The sequence below is a fragment of the Chrysochloris asiatica genome, unplaced genomic scaffold (genome assembly GCF_000296735.1).
Source record: "Chrysochloris asiatica unplaced genomic scaffold, ChrAsi1.0 scaffold00031, whole genome shotgun sequence".
In the NCBI taxonomy this organism is placed as follows: Eukaryota; Metazoa; Chordata; class Mammalia; order Afrosoricida; family Chrysochloridae; genus Chrysochloris; species Chrysochloris asiatica.
This window is the reverse complement of record NW_006408549.1, coordinates 20316013-20339646: the sequence shown is the minus strand read 5'-3', so window position 1 is coordinate 20339646 and position 23634 is coordinate 20316013. Positions and strand designations below refer to the sequence as shown.

At 38.0% G+C, this 23634-nt stretch overlaps 1 protein-coding gene across 1 annotated transcript in view; it reads left to right on the top strand.

The window, feature by feature from the left end:
- Positions 1 to 23634, top strand: part of WWP1 (WW domain containing E3 ubiquitin protein ligase 1) — a 118514-nt gene that overhangs the window by 61237 nt on the left and 33643 nt on the right. The window contains exons 9-18 of the mRNA XM_006859263.1: positions 1033 to 1207; positions 4222 to 4276; positions 4361 to 4445; positions 4565 to 4693; positions 8886 to 8961; positions 9066 to 9137; positions 11561 to 11649; positions 17624 to 17783; positions 21269 to 21402; positions 21493 to 21633. Coding sequence (XP_006859325.1) covers positions 1033 to 1207; positions 4222 to 4276; positions 4361 to 4445; positions 4565 to 4693; positions 8886 to 8961; positions 9066 to 9137; positions 11561 to 11649; positions 17624 to 17783; positions 21269 to 21402; positions 21493 to 21633 — 1116 coding nt within the window. The remainder of the gene's footprint in view (positions 1 to 1032; positions 1208 to 4221; positions 4277 to 4360; positions 4446 to 4564; positions 4694 to 8885; positions 8962 to 9065; positions 9138 to 11560; positions 11650 to 17623; positions 17784 to 21268; positions 21403 to 21492; positions 21634 to 23634) is intronic.

The window sequence follows — 23634 nt, the reverse complement described above, 5'->3', positions numbered from 1 at the left end:
CAGAAGGATGTTTACCTATGCTTTATTGACTACGTGAAGGCTTTCGATTGTGTGGATCATGACAAGCTATGGACAACATTGAGAAGTATGAGTATTCCAGAACACTTAATTGTACTTCTGAGAAATCTGTGTCATAATATAGGGTTTTATTTCATGATTGCTGTTGTCAAAATAGTAGATAGGGGCTAACTTTAATTTTATCTTTATTAGAGCTTAATGGTCTTATACTCTTGGTCTTATATTACCATATGCTCTTTATGATCCTTTTATACTTCCAGTAATAAGTTTTCAGGAAAAATTTAGAATTATTTGCAGAAAGGATTATTTAGTTCATTGTATAAATTAATGACAAAAATTGTTTTAATGGATAAATGTGTTTTAGATGCCTGGAAGAGATGGGAGTTGAAATGAGCCTTGTAGGATGGGTGAAATGGTGGTTGGTAGAGAAATAAGGAAGGGATTCTATTCTGAAGGAACTAAAACAAAGCTATTTTGGGAAGAGACACACGATACATTTGGCACTAGCAGTTGTTGGTTTGGCTCACATATGGAGCCCTTGTAAAGGGTATCATAAGAAATGAGGCAGAAAAAGTAGATAGGTTCAACTTTATGCCATGCCAAAGAGGTACGATAGCTGAAATGAGGTCACTAGATTAGCAGTGTAACAGTACATAAATAAGTTTCAAATTAAAAAAAAAAAGTTAAAATTCTGAGCTTAACGCAGTGGGTGTAGGGGTAGATTGCTAAATACACATAAAGAGTTCATTAAATAGTTAATGAGAAAGAGTAGTGAGACTGACACTGGCCTGTTCTTCTGTGGTACTGGAATGGCAAGGTAGTTCAGCTGAGAACATGTAAACTGCAACTTAAGATGATCAGAGTCATTCTGAATGTTGGTATTTGTACTCTTTTAAGTTATTTTATCATGTCTTGGACTTGAGATTTTTAGCTTGAATGAAATTAATAAATACATTTTAGTTTCTTATTGATTGATATATGTAATTTTTTTTTTGTTTATTTTCATCTTGATAGTTGGGAGAGAAGGGTTGATGATCGTGGAAGAGTTTACTATGTGGATCATAACACTAGAACAACAACATGGCAGCGGCCGACCATGGAGTCTGTTCGAAACTTTGAACAGTGGCAGTCTCAGCGGAACCAATTGCAGGGAGCTATGCAACAGTTCAACCAACGATACCTCTATTCGGTAATCAACAAATTATGTCTGCACATTTGCCCTCCCTTTTCTGCTTTAGTGTTTTGGTTTTTGTTATTAATATTATAGACTACATTGCAGATACTTTTTAGTTAATCTTTAATAAATTTGTTTTCTGACATATATATACAAGTACTTCCAAAATTTTAATAAATGTTCTAATGGATTACTCCTCAGTTATATCTCCTAATTGAAGATAGTTTCTTAAATGCAGTTTCTTAATAATATATCTTGCCAAGTCTCCATACTCCTCCTTTAATTATAATCACTTTGTGTGCTTTAAACAAAATCCACTGTCTCATGATTTTACTTAAGGGCCAGTCTTACGACCTCTTAGTTATTCTTATTCCACCACAGCTTCTGAGAAACAACACTTCAATCTGTTTTGACTCACAAAAGATGATTGGAGATTGTTTTGTCTAAAAGATCTCACGCAGTCTAAAAACTCAAACAGTTGGTGATATGTTGCTTTTCAAAAGAAAACCTCCGTAAGTCAAGTGGCCATAGTTGTTATTAAGTACCATCGTGTCAGTTCCATCTCATAGTGAAGCTGTACAGGTTTTCCGAGGCCCAGCTGGTGAGTTCGAACCACTGACCTTGCTATTCAAGCTGACCTTGAGGTCTAGTGCTTATCCTACAGAACCATACCAGTACTTCAAGTGGGGGTAGAGGATCTATTAAATGGAAATGGTTGTTTTCAAGTGCTTCGAGTCAGTTCCAACTCAGAGAGACCTTGTACGAGGTTTCCGAGAAGGGGCTGATGGGTTTGAACTGCCGACCTTTCTGTTCAACCTGACCTTCTGGTTGAGTGCCACACTAGGATTTGCGGGTAGGGGATCTATTAAATGGATTTATTCCAGGAGGTAGAACAGTACTGGCATCTCTGGATAGTGTTTTGAGGAACTTATAGGAACCCAAAATGTAGAGGATACAAGAAAGAAATGAAACAGCAAAGAGATTTTTAAAGAAAATGTAAATAATTTCTTCAAAATCCTGCCTCAAGTACCTCTCTGAATTCCATTTTCTTCCAAGGTTAAATACAAAGTTCCTAATGGGTGGGAGTGGAGTGACCCAGCTTCCATAGCATCTCTTGTTGTTGTTGTTAGGTGCCATCGAGTCGGTACCGACTCTTAGTGACCCTGTGCACAGCAGAACGAACACTGCCCGATCCTGAGCCAACCTCACTATTGTTCCCATGTTTGAGTCCATTGATGCTGCCATGTGGCCAATCCATCTCTCTGGGGGGGTCTTCCTCTTTTTTTCTGACCCTCCACTTTACCAAACATGATATACTTCTCTAGCGACTGGTCCCTCCTGACAATATGTCTGAAGTATGAGAGATGAAGTTTGGCCATCTTGACCTCCAAGGAGCACTCTGGCTGTACTTCTTCCAACACAGATCTGTTGGTTTTATGGGCAACCCATGGCACTTTGAATATTCTCCTCCGACACCATAACTCAAATGCATCAATTCTTGTACGGTCTTCCTTATTTACAGCGTCCCTCACTACCACCAATTGCTGGCTTTTCCACTCCTCAGAAACCTTATACAGGGCCTCTTTGAGTTGAAACTGACTCAAAGCACTTGAAAACAACTCTTACCATTTAATACACATATGGTAACATTCCATAATCTAGCTTTATGTAGATATTAAACAAGAAATTCTGTGGTGTGTCTGTTTATTTTATTTTGGTTAGATCTATCTATGCATATGAAAACTTTGAGGAAACAGACAGGACTGAATGCGGTAAAAGATGTGTATCAGAAGTGTATTCTCTTGTAAATATCGTACTTAAAAAGTCATAAGTGGATTGAGGTTTAGTTTCCTCACACAACACTACAACACTGAACCTGCCTAAGTGTCCAGGCTAATATTTTATTGAATCAGTAGTGCCATCAAGTACCAGGTTATTTTTACCCTTTTTCTGTCTTGCCCCTGGTGTATCTCATGCCTGTACTTGATCGTGGACTTCACTACTGCAGTACAGGCAAGAAAAGAAGTAAGAGAAAACAAAAGACAAAGTTTTCTTAATACACTTATGCCTTCGTTTCCTTGGGAAGGGATGTCCTCACTAGAGAACTTTTGTCTATACCACTTTGGCCACAACTAGTCACTCTACTGTCTCAGTCACAAGGGAGGCTTGGTGGTGGATACATTGCTACCTCAAGCAGAATAGTGGTGTGGTTATCAAGGAAGGAGTGGAAATGGCTCTCAAAAATACAGTTTGATTTATCCATTACAAGGTTATAAAATATCAGGATGTGTGACCTTTACCACTAAGAAATGATTTTTTAAGTAATGATTTTTTTTTAATGTTTGTCATTCTTTAATAAAAATTGTTGATAGAATGTCTATATTTTCTTCAGAATCTATTTCTAGGTTTTATTAAAAGGTACAAGATTTTTATGTATATATGAATATGTAAAAGATACTGAAATTAAGATTTTTATAAGTTTATTTGTATAAACATAATACTGGAGATGAATATTCATACTGATTTTAATAAAAGGCTTTATTTATTTGAAAGAACACTGCTAAAGTTGTTCTATTTTTAAACAAATAAAACACCTTAATTTCTGTATCCCCTTCTTCCATCTGATCTTGACAGTCTGGATGATGGAAGCACTAGCTGGCAGCAGTAGAGGATCAGACGTAAGCACAGTTGTGAGTTGTGAGGGTGCACAGCCCTGGCAGTCTTTGTTCTGCTGTGCTGAGGGCCACTAGCAGTTGGAACTGAGTGCATGGCACCTAACAGCAACAGGAGATTCAAAGATTGATTTCAGTATATTTTTTTCTAAGTCATTTTATAAAAACTTCGTATCATTTGATTGATTCCTCTTACATCATGACATTTTTACTGCTTTCATATCTAGAGATTATTGTTCCCTTGTGCCTTTTACCATGTTTTTTAGAGATTTATAAAATTGATTCTGCCAGGTGCTGAGTGTATCTTATATTAAAATAGTTTTGTGGATTTTTTCTTCCCAAAACCCCTTCAATCAGGCTTCAATGTTAGCTGCAGAAAACGACCCATATGGGCCTTTGCCACCAGGCTGGGGTAAGTTAATATATTGTTGTTAAAATATCTGCAAGGTATAAAAATCAAGTAATTATTAAATGCTGTGCTCATTTTCTTTTTTAGAAAAAAGAGTAGATTCTACAGACAGGGTTTACTTTGTGAATCATAACACAAAAACAACTCAGTGGGAAGATCCAAGAACTCAAGGGTACGTATGCAATGCAGCCTTACTTAAATCACCTTGCATGTGTCTGTAGCTAGAGTTAAATGGTGCTTTCAGGGCCTAGAAAAGGTTTACTGTCTGATTTTAATTTTTTATCATTTTAGCCTACAGAATGAAGAGCCGCTGCCAGAAGGCTGGGAAATCCGATATACTCGAGAAGGAGTTAGGTACTTTGTTGACCATAACACTAGAACAACAACATTCAAAGATCCTAGAAATGGGAAGTCATCTGTGTAAGTGAAAAGCTGAAATTCTGCTTACCCTGCTGTCTAATGAGGACATGAAGTTCATTCTCTAGTTTAGCGACAAAGTTTACGTTTAGACTCCTGAAAACCTTGCGGATATCTCCCTTATCAAAAACTAAATTTGAGGCATATAATTTCTTAGTAATAACAACAGCAAACACTCACATAATGGCTCCTATATGCCTAGGATTGTTCTAAGCACTTTGCATATATTAGTTCATTTTATCTTTCCAAAACCCCTTGGAGGTAATGTTGTTGGTTCTGATTCATAGTGACCCTGTGCAGTGTTTCCAAGGAGCAGCTGTTAGGTTTGAACTGCTGACCTTGTGATTACCAGTTCAGTGCTTACAGTGTCACACCAGGACTCCCATGAGGTGTAGGTACTGTTATTTCTTCCCTTTTCCTGGTGAAAACTGACTTGTAGAGAATGTAAGTAACTGGTAGAATTAGACTGGCTAGTGATAGAGCTGGATTTCAGAGCAAGGCAGTCTCTTCAGAGGCTGTGCTCTTGGCAGCTGTGTCAAACTACTATAGCATCAGAGAAGGAGATAGTTCCAGATTTCCAGAAAACATACACAGGCTTATTCTCCCATGGAGTGGCTGATGGGTTTTAACCACCACCCTTATAATTAACATCCTATTATTGCTTAACCCACTATGTCACCGGGGCTCCTTTTACCAGATATCTTAAATAAGCACACCTCCACTCCTTATTCTTGAACATGTTATCTTTGTTTCACTAAGAAAATAGACACAATCATGAAAGATCTTTTGAAAATTCCCACCATCACATCTGTGCTCTTACCAACATCTGTCTTCTCTCCTGTTGTTATTGTTGAACTGTAATGTTTTCTGTTAAAGGCCAATCCTTTGATGAATTTGACCTATACTCATGGAGGTTGTTGTTATATGCCATGGAGTCGGTTCCGACTCATAGCGACCCTGTACAGGGTTTCTGAGGCTGTAAATATTTACAGAAGCAGAAAGCCTTATCTTTCTCCCATGGAACATCTGGTAGTTTCGAACTCCTGACCTTGCAGTTCCCAGCCCGATTCATAACCACTACTCTACCAGTAGTAACTCTAAATACCAACAGAGAGGGAAGGAGTCTTCACATGAAGTATCAATGCTATCCCCTCTGTACACAGAGTAGATAGATAGAGGCAGCTTAGACATTGGCTACCTAAAATGAGGGGGTGATAAAGGCATGAAGTAACTGGCTTACATGGTTTCAAGGGGGAGTTTAGTTGAAGAGTATGTGGGGAAAGAAAGAGTTCCCACTGAATAGTTCATCTTGTCTAGATGGATCTGGTGAAAAGAGATGGGGGATAAGATTCTTAGGATTTAATAGTGAGTAATTGTTATCACGACTAATTGCAACTGTCACAATTGTAAAGGTAGAAGTTTTGTAACAAAAACAGGGGAGTGATTAATCTTACAGTCCAGAAACAGAGGATCCTAGGATCATCAAGGGAAAGAGCACAAGCAGAATGAGAGACCTTATCCAGAGAAGCAACGACACCAGAAATGGAGGCAGAAATGAGGACATGGAGAGAGAGAGCAGCTGAGGACTCTAGATTCATGGGAAGAGAGGGACTAAGAGCTGGCGGCCAGGAGGCAGACTTGCAGAATGTGCCCTTTGGTGATGTCAATTATTATATATGCATGAGTGTCTTTTTAAAAAAAAGAGAGAGAGAGAGAGAGAGAGAGAAAGTGAATAGAGAGAAATGCTGTTAACTGATGGTACATGGAAGGGATTATAATCATTGTAATGAAACAAGGTGTATGATATGATATATTGAATGTAAAACTGATGATCTGCCTTATAAAATTTCACTCAATCCACAATAAAAACCTTAAAAAAAAAAAAAAGGCCAGTCCCTCAACTACCACACTAGATAGTTCTCGTTTACCTACTTAATTGTTCCGGTAATTATTACCTTTCTATGGAGTCCTGGTGTGGTGCTGTGGGTAAATGTGCTGGACTGCAAAGTCACTTGACCCTCATTGTCAGCAATTCAAGCTCACCACCCACTCCTTGGAAACCCTATACAGCGTCACTATGGGTTGGAATCAACTTGACGGCACTTAACAACAACATCCTGTATCAGGAAGCATGGTGGCTCTGTTAAGTAAGCCCTGGATCACAAACCACAGTGTCCAAAGTTCAAGTCTTCCAGCAGCTCTGGGGAGGCTTTCTGCTGCCATGGAGATTTACAGTCTCGGAAACTCTACACAGGGTCATTATGAGTCAGAACCGATTCGACAGCACTTAACAGCCACAACAACATCCTGTATCAACAGTTTCTCTTTCTTTATTGAATTATACTCATTAGCATACAAAAATGCTGTTACTTCCCCTAGACGACAAAGCAGAGAAAATAATGATTGACTTTACAGATTCATTCAATGACCTCATTCCTTCCTTACTCTTTTGTTAAAGTGTTTTTGGTGAACTTTTACACAGCAGTTTAGGCTCACATTCAACAGTTTCTTCAGGAGTTGTTCAATGACATTGGTTACCTTCTTCACAATATTTCCTCCACTCTGGTGGTTCCATTAATCTCATTTCTATGTCCCCTTACATTCTCATCTTTGTTTTAAAGTAACTGCTGACCATGACCATTGTTTGTATGCTGCCCTTTATAGGAAAATGACTTGAAAGAAATGTCCTTCTGCATTATTTCTAGTTTCTCTCTTAAACTGACTCCAAGAAGCTCCACTGAACCACCAGTGACCTAGTGAATTCTGGCCATTGGACTTAGCAAGAGCATTTGACAAAAGAAATCCATCTCTTGTGTCAAAGTAGTCCAGAGTACCTCACTTTCTTGAGTTTTTCTTCTGATGTATTATTGGTCTTTCCCCCCACCCCATTTGTTGAGTCTTTTTGTCCTTAGTCTCAGCATTGAAGTACCCAGAGCTGTGCTTACTTTTTCTTTTCACTCTCTTGGGGAATCTTACGTAGTGTCATGCTTTCAACAAAATATCTATATCCTTAAGACTCTAGAAGTTATATCTCTAGCTCAGACATCTCTCTCAAAACCTTGCTTTGTATATCCAGCTGCTTACTTGACATCTCTATTTGGATGTCAAAGGAGAGCTCCTTCCTGATGGTCCTCATAAAACCTATTCGCCAATAACAGTCTCTGTCTTAGTTAATGGTAACTCTGTTCTTACGTGTGCATCAGCCAGAAATCTTAGAGTCGTCCTTGAGTACTTCCTCCCTCACTTCATATACAACACTTGAAGAGTTGTAGTTACCTCAATTTCAGACTATATCCAGAATCCAGTTACGTCCCACGACATCCGCAGCTACCACTTTCACCCACTCTGTAAAGTTTCTCTCCGGGAGTGGTGCCATAGTCCTCCACCACTCTTGCTGTTGTTTTCTACCTGGGCCCCATACAACAGTGAGACTAATTTCTTAAACTCATTCCCCTGCATAAAACATTTCAGTGGCTTTCATTTCTATCAGAATTAAAAACAAAGTCCTTACAGTGGCCTACAAGGTCTTATAAGAAAGACTTGATCCTCTATTCTCTTCAGCCTCATCTTTGTCCTAACTTCACTGTCCACTTCACTATATACACCTGAGGCAGCTTCCATCTAAGGTCTTTGCTTCCCTAGGCAAGAGGTCCAGAAGTTTCAGTGTGAATCAAACAGTTCATAAAACCAATATTCCTACATGCCAGCTACTCTGCCTCTTCCCTCTTACCAGCTGAACCATGGGACCCACATGTAACATTTTCCTAGGGATTTGACTTCGCTTTGTTTACTATATCACCAGCAGAATTTATTTCAGTGTCAGGGTAGGTTTTAAGATGTACTAGAATTTCTTTACATGTGTCTTCTCCTGTCTTCCTTAGATTAGAATTATCAAAGGTTTTGTATTGTTTTGTTTTGTTATTAATCAGTAGTGAGCTTTACCATTTCAATTAACTACCTACTTCACAAAGATCCCTAAATACAGGTTTTCTCTGGGTTTGGGAGTGCGGATGCATTTTCCTGTTGCTGTAATGTTCTTGCTTGCTCGAGTTTCTGTTGCCCCACTAAATGAATCTTCACTTTCTGCCAGCAGATAACTCCCCAGTGATTATTTTTAACACTAAATTTCATATTGAATATGAATATTGTACTTTATTATAAAATCATAATATAGCTTATTTTTGTTTCTCCATAGAACTAAAGGTGGTCCACAGATCGCTTATGAACGCAGCTTTAGGTGGAAACTTGCTCACTTCCGTTATTTGTGCCAGGTACTACAGTGGTAAATAAATCTTCTATTCATAATCATCTAGTCTTATCTGTACACAGCACAGATACGGTGACTCACATGATACTGTGATATTCTTCTTTCTAGTCTAATGCACTACCCAGTCATGTGAAGATCAATGTGTCCAGGCAGACATTGTTTGAAGATTCCTTCCAACAGGTAAGCAAGTGTTACGAGAATGTGCCAGTTTGATCTGTCTCCTTGTATTCTGTGTGTCTTAAGGGAGTTAGAATTTGAAAAGTTTTAAGTCATTCACAATACAACTGTAAGAATGGCTGTCCTTACTGAGACCCTACTATAATAACAGTAGTAATATAAGCATCTTGTATTGAGTGATTACCATGTGCTTGGCACTGACAGTTTCTATGTCTTATTTCATTTAACTCATCCTCACAGAGCCCCTTTGAGATTGCTCTTGTCATTATCTCCATTTTACAAGTAAAGATAATCCATTACTTTTACTTTCCACTGGTTATGTGTAGGACTCTGGTGGACTCAATTTCATACTGAATATTAAATATTCATCTTTATCTGCGAGACATGTTAGTTCTACCATGAATTCAGATATATAGTTACTAATGTAAAGTGTCAGCAGAGTTTGGAACTAGTTAATCCATTTTGACAGTTAATTTTCCTAAAAATTTAGTAACTCGAACAAAAAATGTTTTGATAGTCACTACCAAATTATACGGAGTCCTGGTGTGGCCCTGTGGGTTTATGTGCCAGACTGCAAAGCCGTTTGAACTACAAGGTCGGTGGTTCAAGCTCACCAGCTGCTCCTTGAAAACCCTGTACAGGGTCACTGTGGGTCGGAATTGACTCAACGTCACTTAACAACAACAACAACCAAATTAAAATAGAATTGGTAGATGCTGCATTCCATATGAAAGTTTCTTTATAACTCTGATGTTAATTCTCAACTCCTTTCGGTGTCTGTGTAAATGTCATTGATAAAGTAGACTGCTTACATGGAGTATTTTCCACTGTGTGAAATCTTAAGTCCCTGCTCACCTCCTTCTCAGTCTTGTTTTGTCTAAACATTTATAGTACTTTGTAATATGAATCACCACCTGACATAATATTTGTTTGCTCTGTCTTTTTACTAGAATATTAAGTTTCTTAAGAGGAGGAAATACTGATTTATCACTGTTACTCCCATAAGATAGGAGTCCTGGTGTCATTCTGGGCTGCTAACTGCAAGGTCAATGGTTCCAACCTACCAGTCCCATCTCTCCATCCTTATTCAGGCTTACTGTGTGTTGGAACTGACTCCACAGCACTTAGTATAGTAACAGCAATCTAAAGATAACAAATCTGAATGTTGTCTGTTTTTTGTGTGTGCTTTTTTTCTGAAGAAGTGGAAGATCTTTCCTGTTCTCTTCTACTCAAAACTATTAAAATGATGAATTGAAGTTGCCTATATATACCAAGGACACAGAAACTTTTACCTATGCAGAATGGATTAGTACTCTGGAGTCAGAGACATTCACATCCTAGCTCAGCTGTACTAAAGGTTGAACTTTGGGCAGAATACCATGTAGCTGTGGTCAAAACCCATGCATTCTTAGCAAAATAAGTGTCAAATGGATTAGCTTGTTCCATGCTCTGTTTCAGGTGTATTTTAGTATTACATCTGAAGTCATGATGGACTTTATTTTGCTTGTTGTTTTGACACCAGCATGAGCCATGCCTTGGTGTTTCCGAAGTGTCAGTCTGAGCTATGATTGATTACCCCTGTGTCAGAGCCTTCCTGGTGAACTGTGCTCTGAAGCGGTGTAGCTTTGGTTTTGGTGTATGTGTGGTGAAAAGAATGCATTTTTATCTAAAATGCATACTTACTAGTAACCCGGACGTAAGTTACTCAAAATTTCTAACAGTTTGTATAGGTAATGTTTAGAATAAAATATGTATATATATATATATATTCAGTATTTTATAAATTGTTTTTTGTTTAACTGAATCCCTTTTTTACTGAGAAGTGGGAATCTGTGTTATAAACAGGACACAGCACAGTATCTTTTGCCTCTCATAAGTATCACTTGTTAAGTGTTTTGAGTTGGTTCCGATTCATAATGACCCTGTGTTCGTGTGTAGCGTTTCTGAGACACTGCTGGTCAGCTTGAACCACTGGCCTTTTCGTTCAAACTGACATTGCAGTCTAGTGGTGTACTGCTTATTGTACAGTGCTACACCCAGGACTCCTAAGTATCACTAGTTAGAAAATTTTACAAGTCACTTTGTGAAAAAAAGGATCATGGTACTATTTGCAGAGGACTGAAAAGGTGGTTATTTTCTAACTCTGGAAGATATCTATGCCAAACGTTTTCCTCTCTTGCCACCAATCATACATGGGAATACTGGTTAATGCTAAGAGAAGGGAAGAGACTATGTGAAAGTGAATCAGAGAAAGATTAATAGAATAGGTGGGTTTTAAGTAGTTTATGGAACACATCAATTGATATCTTGAGCTTTGTGGTACAAGATAAGGACATTTGTAACTTTGAAAATACAGATGAATTTTAAACTCACTTTTGAATGCACTTAAATTTTATAAACACTTTTTTTTTTTTTTTTTTTTATAGATTATGGCATTAAAACCCTATGACTTGAGGAGGCGATTATATGTAATATTTCGAGGAGAAGAAGGACTTGATTATGGTGGTTTAGCAAGGTAAAATAAAAAACATATATAGGTGCTGTGGAATGAGTATACAGTAGATGTATTCCTGAAAAGGTATAAGTACACTGGATTATATTTTGCCAGTAGCAAGCAGAATTATTTTTAAGAACAAAAATTAAAATATCTCCATACTTCTAGAAGTAGGTGTTATTTCTTACCTTGGCGGTCCTTTTGAACATTTTCTCTGTATGTGCATACACACATACATACACTAGGGTAAGTCAGAAAGTATTGCTACTGTGGTTCCAGTTCATACAAGAGGGCTTCAAAAGTTTGTGAAAAAATAGAAATAAAAAATAATAAATGTTTCCACAAACTGTTTGACGGTTCCTCGTATATGCATGACTTCATACCAAATCTGCCTCTGCAGTCAGTGGTGAGTTCTGGCAGGTTGTCTCAGTAATACATTTGTATTAGGGTCATTAAGTTGCCTTTCCAATAAAAGATACAGTTTGCATCATGGAATAAAAATGATTTTGAGTTCTAACCTAGTATCAAATTTTTAACAAAATTCAAATGGACATCTTTCCAAATCACTGAAGCTTTGCACCAACTTTACATTAATGCTGCCCCACACAAAACAACAGTTTTTAGATAAATGAAGTGTTTTAAGAGAGGTCAGGCAGATAAGAGCAAGACTGTCGAACTCGACAGATGAAGAAACCCTGACTGAAGCCCAGGAATTGGTGAGAGAAGACCATAGAGTTACCATCGATGCAGTAGCTAATGAAGTTCAGATTTCACATGGTTTGGCATTGTCAATTTTAAGTAAACATTTTGACTTCAGCAAGCTTTCACCTCAATGGGAACCAAAAGTATTCCACGAAGATAAGCTAACACAGAGAGCGGATCTTTCTGTCAGTCTTTTAAGTAAGTTTAAAGCTCATGAAGATGATTTTATGAAATGACTCATAATTGGGATGAGTCTTGGATACACTAATGTGATCCTAGAGCAGTAGTTTCCAAGAACAGTACTTTCCAAGGGGATCTGTGGGCCAGTTAAATTCTGGCTGATAGAGCAACTCTGAAGGTTATGCACAGTACTTTTTGGAATTTGAAAGGGGTAATCTTGATGGATTTCCTTCAAGGACACAGGATAATTGTGGATGATGATCATAGGGGCTTATTACAAAGAAGGTTTTTTGTTTGTTTTTCAATGGAAAAACTTCAGGAAAAGGCCAGAAAATTTTACTGAGGAAGTTTGTTTCCATCTTGGCATTCTTCAAGGATGCAAGGACTAGCCTATAATTATTTCCTTGGGAAATCTTATCCTATCCACCCTACAACTCTGATCTTGCCTTGTTAGATTTCTTAGAACATTTAAAAGGAACATAATTTGAGTCCCACAAAGATACCAAAATTTCCAGTTTAATGTTGTGTAAATTAAAGAGTGAAGAATTCTTCAGGGAAGGGCTAGAAAGATACAAACATCGCCTTCAGAACTGTATAGACCTAGAGGATATATCGAGAAACAATAGCTTCACATTTTGATATTTTTGCTAAATAAATGTTTATATGGTTTTGTAGCACTACTTACTGCCTTACCGTCATGTATGTTAAACACACAAGCTCATCATACAGTACGTATGAGATGTATCAGCTTTTGTCATTTTATATCTCATGGACTTCTCTCTATTAGTGTGGTGGTGGTTATGGCTGTGGAGTCGGTTCCGACTCATAGCGACCCTGTACAGGGTTTCCAAGGCTGTAAATCTTTACGGGAGCAGAAAGCCTCATCTTTCTCCCACGGAACAGCTGGTAGTTTCGAACTACAGACCTTGAGGCTAGCAGCCTGATTCGTAACCACTGTGCTATGGAAACTCATTTGGTATTAGTATTATTGTTGTTGTTGTTGTTATGTGCTGTCAAGTTGGTTCCAACCCATAGTGACCCTGTATAGGGTTTCTGAGGAACAGCTGGTGAGCTTGAACCACTGATCTTGCAGTTCAAATGGCTTTGCAGTGTGGTGCATTAACCCACAGCACCACACCAGGACTGAGCTTAATACACTTTTTTTAACAGCTGCATAGTTGTTTGTATGGAAATACCATAATTAGTGGACCAGCATACAGAATGTTACTTCTTATTTTCTAATATTGTAACAACATGAGTTGATTGTATAATTGTTTTGTTAATCCAGTCTAAAGCAGTCTTAGTCTTTTGAGAATTAAGTATTCCTCATTCACTAAATGTATTGATAATGTTGTTGTTAAGTTCTGACTCATCATGACCACCCTGTATAGGGTTTCCGAGTAGCTGCTGGTGAGTTTGAACCACAAACCTTGTGGTTCAGACTAACCTTATCCTACAGTACCACATAGACACTTACAAAGCATTGTAAGTAAATCCTTTTTAAATTTCTCCCCATGTTTGCCTTGCCTAAACTTAAAGTCCTGGTGTGGCATTGCAGGTTAATGCACTGGACCGCAAGGTCAGTTTGAACCACAAAGTCGTTGGTTCAAACCCACCATCCACTCTTTGGAAGCCCTATACAAGGTTGCTGTGGGTTGGAGCTGACTCGACAGCACTTAACAACAACAACACAAATTTAATTTGGGGTCCTGGTGTGGCACAATACGGTAAGTACTGGATTGCTAACTACAAGTTTGCTGGTTCAAACCTACTGACTGTTCCTTGGAAACCCTATACAGGGTCGCTAGAGTAAAAACTGACTCGATGACACATAACAACAACAACAAACTTAATTTAAGGAGCTCTCGTGGCGTAGTGGATTATGTGTTAGACTGCAAACTGCAACGTCAGCAGTTCAAATCTACCAGCTGCTCCACAAGAGGAAGATGAGGCTTTCTGCTCCCCAAAAGATTTACAGCCTCAGAAACCTTATACAGGGTCACTGTAAGTCAGAACTTAACAGCACACAACCACAACCACCAAACTTAATTTGATAATTGACTTTTTTGCAAAAACACTTTTCAGTAAGTCTTTTCAAAGATACTGTGTTCCATTTGAATGTTTTTTTTATTAATCCTAGTGAAAACTTGATTTTTATAGAAACCAAAACGACACCCATTGCCATCAATTCGATTCTGACTCATAGTGACCCTATACAGTTTTCTTACTGAACTCACATTTCACAGGTACACTAAATTACATAATTAAAATTTTATATGCCCCTAACAAAAATGGATGAGGGACCAAGCCCAGCGGGGAGCGGATCTGTCTATCAGGTTATCAGAATGTTGATGATGGTTGCATATTTCTTAATCTGAAACATCATTAAGAAACATCTGCAATGAAAGAAACACCATATACCACTTCTATTGTGATTTACTTCAATTTCAGAAATGTCAATACATTGAAAAGAAATGAGGAAATATTATTTTGTTGCTTTTGCTTCCCCCCCCCCTTTTTTTTCCATGTGTCTGACTTTATAATGTAGCGTAGTGGTTACGAATTGGGCTGCGAACCTTAAGGTCAGCGGTTCGAAACTACCAGCTGCTCCGCGGGAGAAAGATGAGGCTTTCTACTCCCGTAAAGATTTACACCCTCGGAAACCCTGTACAGGGTCGCTATGGGCCGGACCCGACTCGACGGCACTTAACAACAACAACAACACCACACTCTTGCCTGGCATCGTAACATTTGCATTCTTGCCTGACCCCATATTTGTTTTGTCTGTGTTTAGTTTTATGTTTTGATGGCTATAGTGTGTACAGCCAGTACTTCCATGCCATAATTTTCTTATTCCTAAATTCTTTGTATGTATTGCATGACTAGATTCATCATCAAATGTTTATTTAAGGTTTCAAAGTTATAATATATCCTTGGTGTCTTTGCATGTTTGAGAGCATGCTTCTGTTGCTTTCATATATAAATAGTCTCACTAGATATATATTCTTGCACAACACTTGTTTCTCTAGACCCCGATGGTCATTGCTTCTCTTCTGACATGAAGTGTGAGGACAGCCCCTTGTAGGAAACTTGCTTTTTTCTTCTGGTTTTTCCTACAGACCTCTTCCTTGAATTTCATTAATTTCATTTTTAATTGTTTTATATCTACCTTTGGAAGATATTAAGATCTTCCTTAATTTCAAGGATGTTTCCTTCTATTATATCTTTGAATATTTTTTCAGTTCCATTTGTTTGATGTTTCTTCAGGAACATCAATCATGAGTATATGGAATCTCCTTTGTCAACTTCAAATGTTTGTCACCTCTGTCTCCTTGATCATTTTTATCATTTGCCTGTGTTTTCCCATTTTGTTTGGATTTGTTCTCAAAGCCTATCATCCTATGACTGACTGTAATACTGCCCAACATGTTGCTGATTCTATGTGAGCTTTCTTTTTAAGTGGTTTTCTTCTCTGGGCTCTCTAGCTCATCTGTTGTCTCATAAATGTTGTATCTCATGCATTTCTTCAATTTATTTTTGAGTATAGACAGAGAAAGATTTGTCTAAAGTGCCCTTTTTTAAAAAAATAGTTACTAGTTTTTCCTCCTTTTTGCTAATATCTGGATATAGTTTAGCTGCCCAGGTTATAGCCATTCTTCTTTAGAGTGGATTCCGTGTTCTCTGGGCTGCCATTAGTTAGAAGTGATCTGAGGCAAATGGACATTTATTTGTGTGGTCTAAACAAGTTCTCACTAGATTTGCTCAGTTCTCTTCCTTAGGGACATGTCTTACTTTAGCCTTTTTCCACAGAAGGAATTTGTCTTGGTTCAACTACTATTTGGGACTAGATTTAATTTTATGACTTGGTGCTTATCGCTTCTCAGTTGATTGTGTTCAGGGTGTACTTTTCTGTTTCCTCCCTTTCTGCTTTTCAGACCGTTTCCTGTATTTGTACAGATTTAGAAAACAATTTGCCGACAAACCGCCAGGACCAATCTAGAGTGCAGAGTGACATTAACATTTTTAAAGTACTAAACAGTAAAAATTCATGAGATTATTCTTATAATTCACAATTTCTAGCTATTCTTTAAAAACATTTGACCTGCATTCCTACCTTCTCACAGGCAGCAATTGGCTGCTTCCCCCTAGGAAAGTGTATGTGACTTCACTGCAGTGCTCACCATGCCCAGTGGTCTACAGATGCTGAGAATGTGCCTGGGAATTCCTTTTCCCTCAGAGCAGTAATCCTTCTCATCAGGAAATACTGCAGGATGAGGGATTGTAGCCACTAGAGAATGTGAGCTCCGTCTAGACACAGAAGGCTCATTTGCTCATTTGCTGATCTGAATGTGGACCCTGCTGTGGAAGAAATTACTTTTGAGAGATCCTTTTGAAAATTAAGTATTTATTTTATAAATTTTGATTCTTTATCTAGTTGGATTTCCTATCGTGGACATTATTTAAGTGATGCAATGCTTATCACATTCATCTTGTTAATTCTAGTTCCATTTTTAATACACTAACAAAATCAAGTGAAAACTTTCCATCACAGAAGTACTGCATACTATAGTATCACCAACAAATATTTATTAAAATCTATTGTCTCTAGTGTGTAGAATGCCTATAAGAGCTAAGTATACAGAAACTATATAAAGATAAGATAATTGGCCTTGGAGAAACGTACATTCTGGATGGTACAGCATATGTGCATAAAAATGAATAATATTGCAAGTTTGTCACCATAGAGTGTTCAGTAACTGACTTAAATAATAAGCTACATAGGGATTTAGAATATTGCCAAGGGGTGGGATTTGGTCTGGACTTGAAAAGACAGATAGGGTCTATGTGCGCCCATGCTAAAGTATAGAAGTGGAAGGAAGGATGTTGTGAGGAAGAATATTTGGCTACCCACAGGAGCTGGCAGGTTATTTTAAAGGGAGGGCTAGGTCATAGAGGGACATAAATAAAAAGATTGAGGAATTGGGCACCAGAGTTGCTAAAGGCTCTTAAACACAGGTTTAAAAAACACATATTGTTTATGTATATTTAAGGTGTGTGTTGGAATTCGTGTATTTATGAACACTAAATAAACTTAAACTTTATTTTCTTATAGAGAATGGTTTTTCTTGCTTTCACATGAAGTTTTGAACCCAATGTACTGTTTGTTTGAGTATGCTGGCAAGAACAACTACTGCCTGCAGATAAATCCAGCATCAACCATCAATCCTGATCACCTCTCCTACTTCTGTTTCATTGGTCGCTTTATCGCTATGGTGAGTGCTGAACTCAGTTATTTTATTTATTTAAACTTTGCTTATTTCAGAAGTATTTTTTACACAGGACTTTAAAAAAATTTATATGAGGAAGCTTCAAAAGTTCATGGAAAAATTCCATTATATCTTAATTTGATTTTTCCACAAACTTTTTGAAGCCCCCTCATAAACATTCTTTGTTTTGGACTATACACAAATTTTAATAACCATGAAATTTTGCCTAAGAGGCTAAAAAACTACAGTGCATTTTTTTGACTACCTGTAGAATTCTGGTGTGGTGCTGTGGGCTAATGTGCTGAAATACAGGTTTGGTTTGAACTGAAAGGTCGGCAGTTCAAGTTCACCAGCCCCTCCTTTGAAGCCCAATATGGGGTCACTGTAGGTCAGAACCCTGCAATAACATATGACATCAAAATTATGATGAGTATTATATATATCATTGTGTAGTCTGTTGTAAGCACTGGAGATGATACCGTTATAAAATAGACACAGCCCTGCACTCAGGGATCTTAATTGTATTTGAGGGTGACAAATAATAAATAGATGCTGGGGGAAAGAAAGAATGTTGCTCTTTTATACACTATGGTTACTATGGTTAGAGGAGGCCTCTCTGATGAATGATACATGAACGGAAACATTAAGAAAACAAAAGGATGGGTCGTGCAAGTACCTTGGAGAACATTCTAGGGATGGGAACCAGCAGGACAAAGTTCCTGAGGTGGAAGTGCATGTTTTATGAGAAGCTCAGTATGGCAGAAGCAGAAATATGAGAGAATGTGTAGGAGAATGAGAGGTGCTGTGTGAGACCCTTAGTAAGTTCCCCACGAGGGTTTTGAGCAGAGACATTATAACCGGACCTGACTTAAATTGTGTTAACATACTTTGCTGCTGTGTAGAGTAGAGACGGTAATAGGGGGCAGAGGACAGCAAGCGTAGAAACAGGGAAACCATTTGTAGCAATCCAGACAAGAAATTATAGTGGTTTGTGCTGGTGTGTTCTAGCAGTGAAGATAGTGAAAAGAGGTTTGTATTGCGGACATATTTTGAAAAGTAATGGGGTTTTTTGGCAGATTATGTGCAAAATGTTAGAGAGTCAAGTGTGGCACCTGCCCTCTGGTTACAATTGCCATTTCTTAAGGTGGGCAGGATTGTGAAAAGAGCAGGTTTTAGAGGTGGGAAGGAATCAAAATTTGGGTTTGGGTATGTTAAGTTTGAGATGCCTATAGATTCCGAGTGGAAAAGTGGAGTACGTATTCGTACTCACAAGAGAATATATGAGTTTCCTGAAGGATATCTAGACTAGAGATGGACATTTGGGAAGTTTCCCACATATGGAGACTACTGAAATCTGTGCTGTGTTTAAGGAATACATGTGAATAGAGAGGCTGAAGGAAATGTGTGAGTTTAGGAGATGAGAAGAACCAGAAAAAGGGCTGAGGAGGAAGTAGGAGAACCGACTGAGAAGGCTTCCCAGATCCAAGGAAAGAAGGAAGAAGTGGTCCACTCGGTCAGACGTTGCTGTTAGACTGAGTAAGGTGAGTTCTGAACATTGACCATTTGACCAGTTAGGCAGTAACTAGAAGCAGATGTAGGACAGAAAATGAAAGAAAGAAGCATAGACTAATTGTGTGCTTCTAGCATTTGTCAGGTAAGAGGTGAAAGAAATTGATAAGGCCAGTGAGGTACAGAATATGGAGCAATGACCATGAGTAGGGGAAAGAGAGGAAAGGATTAATTGAGGCTCACAGAAAACTTGTTCATATCGGTTGTATAAAGATTCAGATGCTAGCAGTTAGCAGATACGGTGGAATATATGAAACTTCTCTTCCAAGTGCTTCTGTTTGTTTGCTCAGGGAAATAAGATAGATCATCACCTCAGAGTAAGGAGTTGGGACAAGGCATTTGAAGAAAGAAATAATCATTTAAGAGAATGAGAGCCTGGATGCAATAGGGAAATGAGTATGCCAGCATCACTAAGCTCTTCTTCAGGGTTTTTACTCATGAAGCAAGTTTGTGGATAAATTTCTAGCATATTCCACTGCCTGGGTACAGGCATGGAGTAGATTGAGAATTGAATATAGGTAGGCTTGGGGTTTTGTCAGAAGTATGTTAGAAGGAGACAGGGTCTGAATGCATATAGATATATCTATATAGATATATATAGAGAGAGAGATACATAGGGAGTAATTATATATGTGTATATATATATATATATATATATATATATATGGAGTAATTTTACTGAGTGACTATGGCATCTAAACTGGATAAGAGGAAAAAAAAACTTCATGAGGTAGTAGGTTCAATAGATAGATATTCTGGGTCCCATTGGGGTAAGAAACGGTTGGCTTTAGTACTAAAGGCAGTGAGCTGGATAATTGGGTGATGTTTGAAATTCAGATTATGGAGGAACTGGATTTAGCTTAATGACAGGCAGAGTTAGGAATGTTCAGCTAATTAGAGTTAAAACTGAGATAACTGCAAGGACTAAAATGCCAGGGTCGTGAAACAGTCATCACTGTGGATGTGGAAACCTCCAGTTATAAGAGTAGTACAGAAGAGCATGGCAGTGAGTCCTGAAAACCTGGAAGGAATAAGAAAGAGAGAAACACAGAGGTCAGAGGATGACTGTAATAAGGAACGGCAACCAGTAATGTACTACGATGGCCCGAGCTGTAGGACTAGGGCAGGTTAGGGAGAGGACCATAATCTGGAATTAGTAATGAGGAAAACCCATAGCCCACTTCTATGCCTGTTGACATGACAGGGCAGGGAGAGAAACAGCCATCACTTGAGGGACCTTGGGGAAGCAAAGTCCTCAGAAAAAATGGCAGATTTTTGTGAGAGCAAGAAGTTTTGAGGATCTTCAAAGAAAAGAGCTGTGGTTATGTAGGGGATTTTTCTAATAATAGACCATGAGCACCAGAGGTTAAGTTATAATGTTTGGGGGAGTTTGGGAAAGTGAGAAAGATGGCATCTGATTTTAGAGTTTGATAGGCATATGACAGTGAGAGTCAGGGGAATGAGAGAGTCAGGGACTTCCTAGGTTGACCTTTATAAATAGTGAGGAAGGTCTGATGAGCTCAGTGCTGACAATCTCATAGGCACCAGGGAGAGTTAGCAAGAGATCAGGAAGGGGTCTTTTATATGCATGGGGAACTGAGTTCCCCTCATTTCAACTCAGTACCCAGGTAGGTTAATTCCATTATAAAATCTATTAGGATGAGCAGGGTTTTGGGTAATAAAGTTCCTTTTCTATCTTCTTGTACAGTTAGTGGTACGACTGGATACAGCTAATGGTTTGAACTAATTGAACTGAATTTTAGCTCTGTAATTTGGTTTTCATACTTACCATTTTATGATTTATGTCATTAAACTTACTGAGTATAACTTTTTTGCCTATAAAATGATTTTTTTTTGTTACTGTGCTCTAAATAAGAAAATTTTTCTTTTGTGAACTTTAAATTTTTTGTTTTCTTTCACAGGCACTTTTTCATGGAAAATTTATCGATACTGGTTTCTCTCTACCATTCTACAAGCGTATGTTAAGTAAAAAACTTACAATTAAGGATTTGGAATCAATTGATACTGAATTTTATAACTCCCTTATTTGGATAAGGTTTGAAGTTCAATTTGTTTTTAATAAATCTTTTTTTTGAGACATATTTTTACATTTTGTTAATTAGTGGATATATTTTATTTTACCCAGAGACAATAACATTGAAGAATGTGGCTTAGAAATGTACTTTTCTGTCGACATGGAGATTTTGGGAAAAGTGACTTCACATGACCTGAAGTTGGGAGGTTCTAACATCCTAGTGACTGAGGAGAACAAAGATGAATATATTGGGTAAGGTACTATGCTTCATTGACTGGAATTTCTAGAACTTTCACATTAGAACTCTTTCCTCCATCTGTACCCTGACTATTCCCTTTTCTATCTCCTCTGGGAAGATATTCCACATTTATTACTCTTTCGCTTCTCCTTCTCAATCATTTTCTCTCTCTTCAGTCTTTCAACTGATAAAAATGCACAAAAAATAGTAAAAAAACCTCAAATGTACTTTTAAAAAGAGCTTCCCTTGCATGCATTTGTTTAAGCTCTCCTTCCCAACAGTACTTGGCTTCTTGAAATAAGAGGGTATATGACAGCCTTCACTGTACCACAGCCCCTTGCTTTTTGTGTTGCTTGCATGCTGCATTCTGCTCAGATCAGAAATCACAGAATATTGAAACTAAAGAAGGCTTTGGAAAGATTGTGCAGCCCTTCATTTCTAAATGAGGAAACCAAGACTCTGTTGTTCAGTACCATCAAGTTGATTCTGACTAATAGTGACCCTTGATAAAGTTCCCAAGAAGCAGCTGGTGGATTTGAACTGCTGGCCTTGTGATTAGAGTCCAGTGCTTTTCTAATAGTGCCACTTCAGGACTCCACAGTTAAGTGAGTACCTTAAAAAAGGGAATCTAACATGGAATCAAAAATAAGCCTTTGCTTGGCAGTCAAGGCTAGGCTTCTAACCTGGGTTTTGCAGTGTTGGCTGTTCAAGCTCACCAGCCAATCCTTGGAAACCCTACAGAGGGTCACTGAGTCGGAATTGACTTAACAGTGCTTAACAACAACAGAACCGTGGGGTCCTGGTGTGGCACTGTAGGATAAGCTCTGGACCGCAAGGTCAGTTTGAACCACAAGACCAGCAGTTCAAGCCCACCAGCCACTCCCCAGAACCCCTGTACTGGGTTGCTGTGACTCAGAACCAACTCAACAGCACTTAACAACAACAATAACACTTAACTGTGCTCACCACAACCTCCATTTTGAAAATCGTTATTCTCTTATTGAATTCTGTGATCCTGTACCAGTCTGGTTTCTCTTCAATTTCTCTTTTAATGATTAACATTCTGTAAATCGTCATCTCCTAAAGGATGGTATTTTTTCTAAGCTTCTTTGTTCAACCTGTTTCTCTGAATTCTTCTGAACCATGACTTCAATTTTCTGTTAAAGTAATATCTGGACATTAGAACATAGTTTCCATTTGCCAGCCAAGTAGATCCAAACATTTTCCATAAAGGAGCAGATGATAACTATTTTAGAGTTGAAAGCCACTTGCAGTCTCTGCTGTGATTACTCACCTTTGTTAGCTTTGTGCAAAACCATTAGCAGTAATGTGGTTGTGTTCCAATGAAAGTATTTGTTATTGTTAAGTATTTAAGTACGGTTCCAATTCATAGTGACCCTGTGCATGTAAATCTTTATGGGAGCAGAAAGCGTCATCTTTCTCCTGTGGAACAGCTGGTAGTTTCGAGCTGCCAACCTTGAGGTTAGCAGCCTAATTCATAACCACTACACTACAGAAAGTATTTGTGGACACTGTAAAAATGGACTTGGCATGATATTCACATGCCATAAAATACTATTTTTATATTTCGTCAACCAATGTAAATAATGTCAAAACTTCCTCACCCCATGCTGTACAAAAACAAGCAGTGGGCCAGTTTGCCAGCCAATGACCTACTACAAATGACCTCCCTTAAATTGAATATATCTGAAATCCAATTCCTTGTATTTCTTCAACTATCACCTCTTCTTGATTTACATCTATTAATAGTACTCTCATTTTCATCCTATTTTACATTTGAATTTTTTAAATAATTTTTAATATGAATTGAGTGACAGTTTACAGAGCAGATAATCAAATTAACATTCAAAACATCATTTACTTTGTTTCGTTACAATGATTGCAATCCCCTCCATGTACCATCAGTTAACAGTATTTACTTCTACTTTCTTTAACTCTTGGCATTCCTCCCTGTGTCTCCCACTACCTTCATCTTTCCTATGCCAATCTGCCTC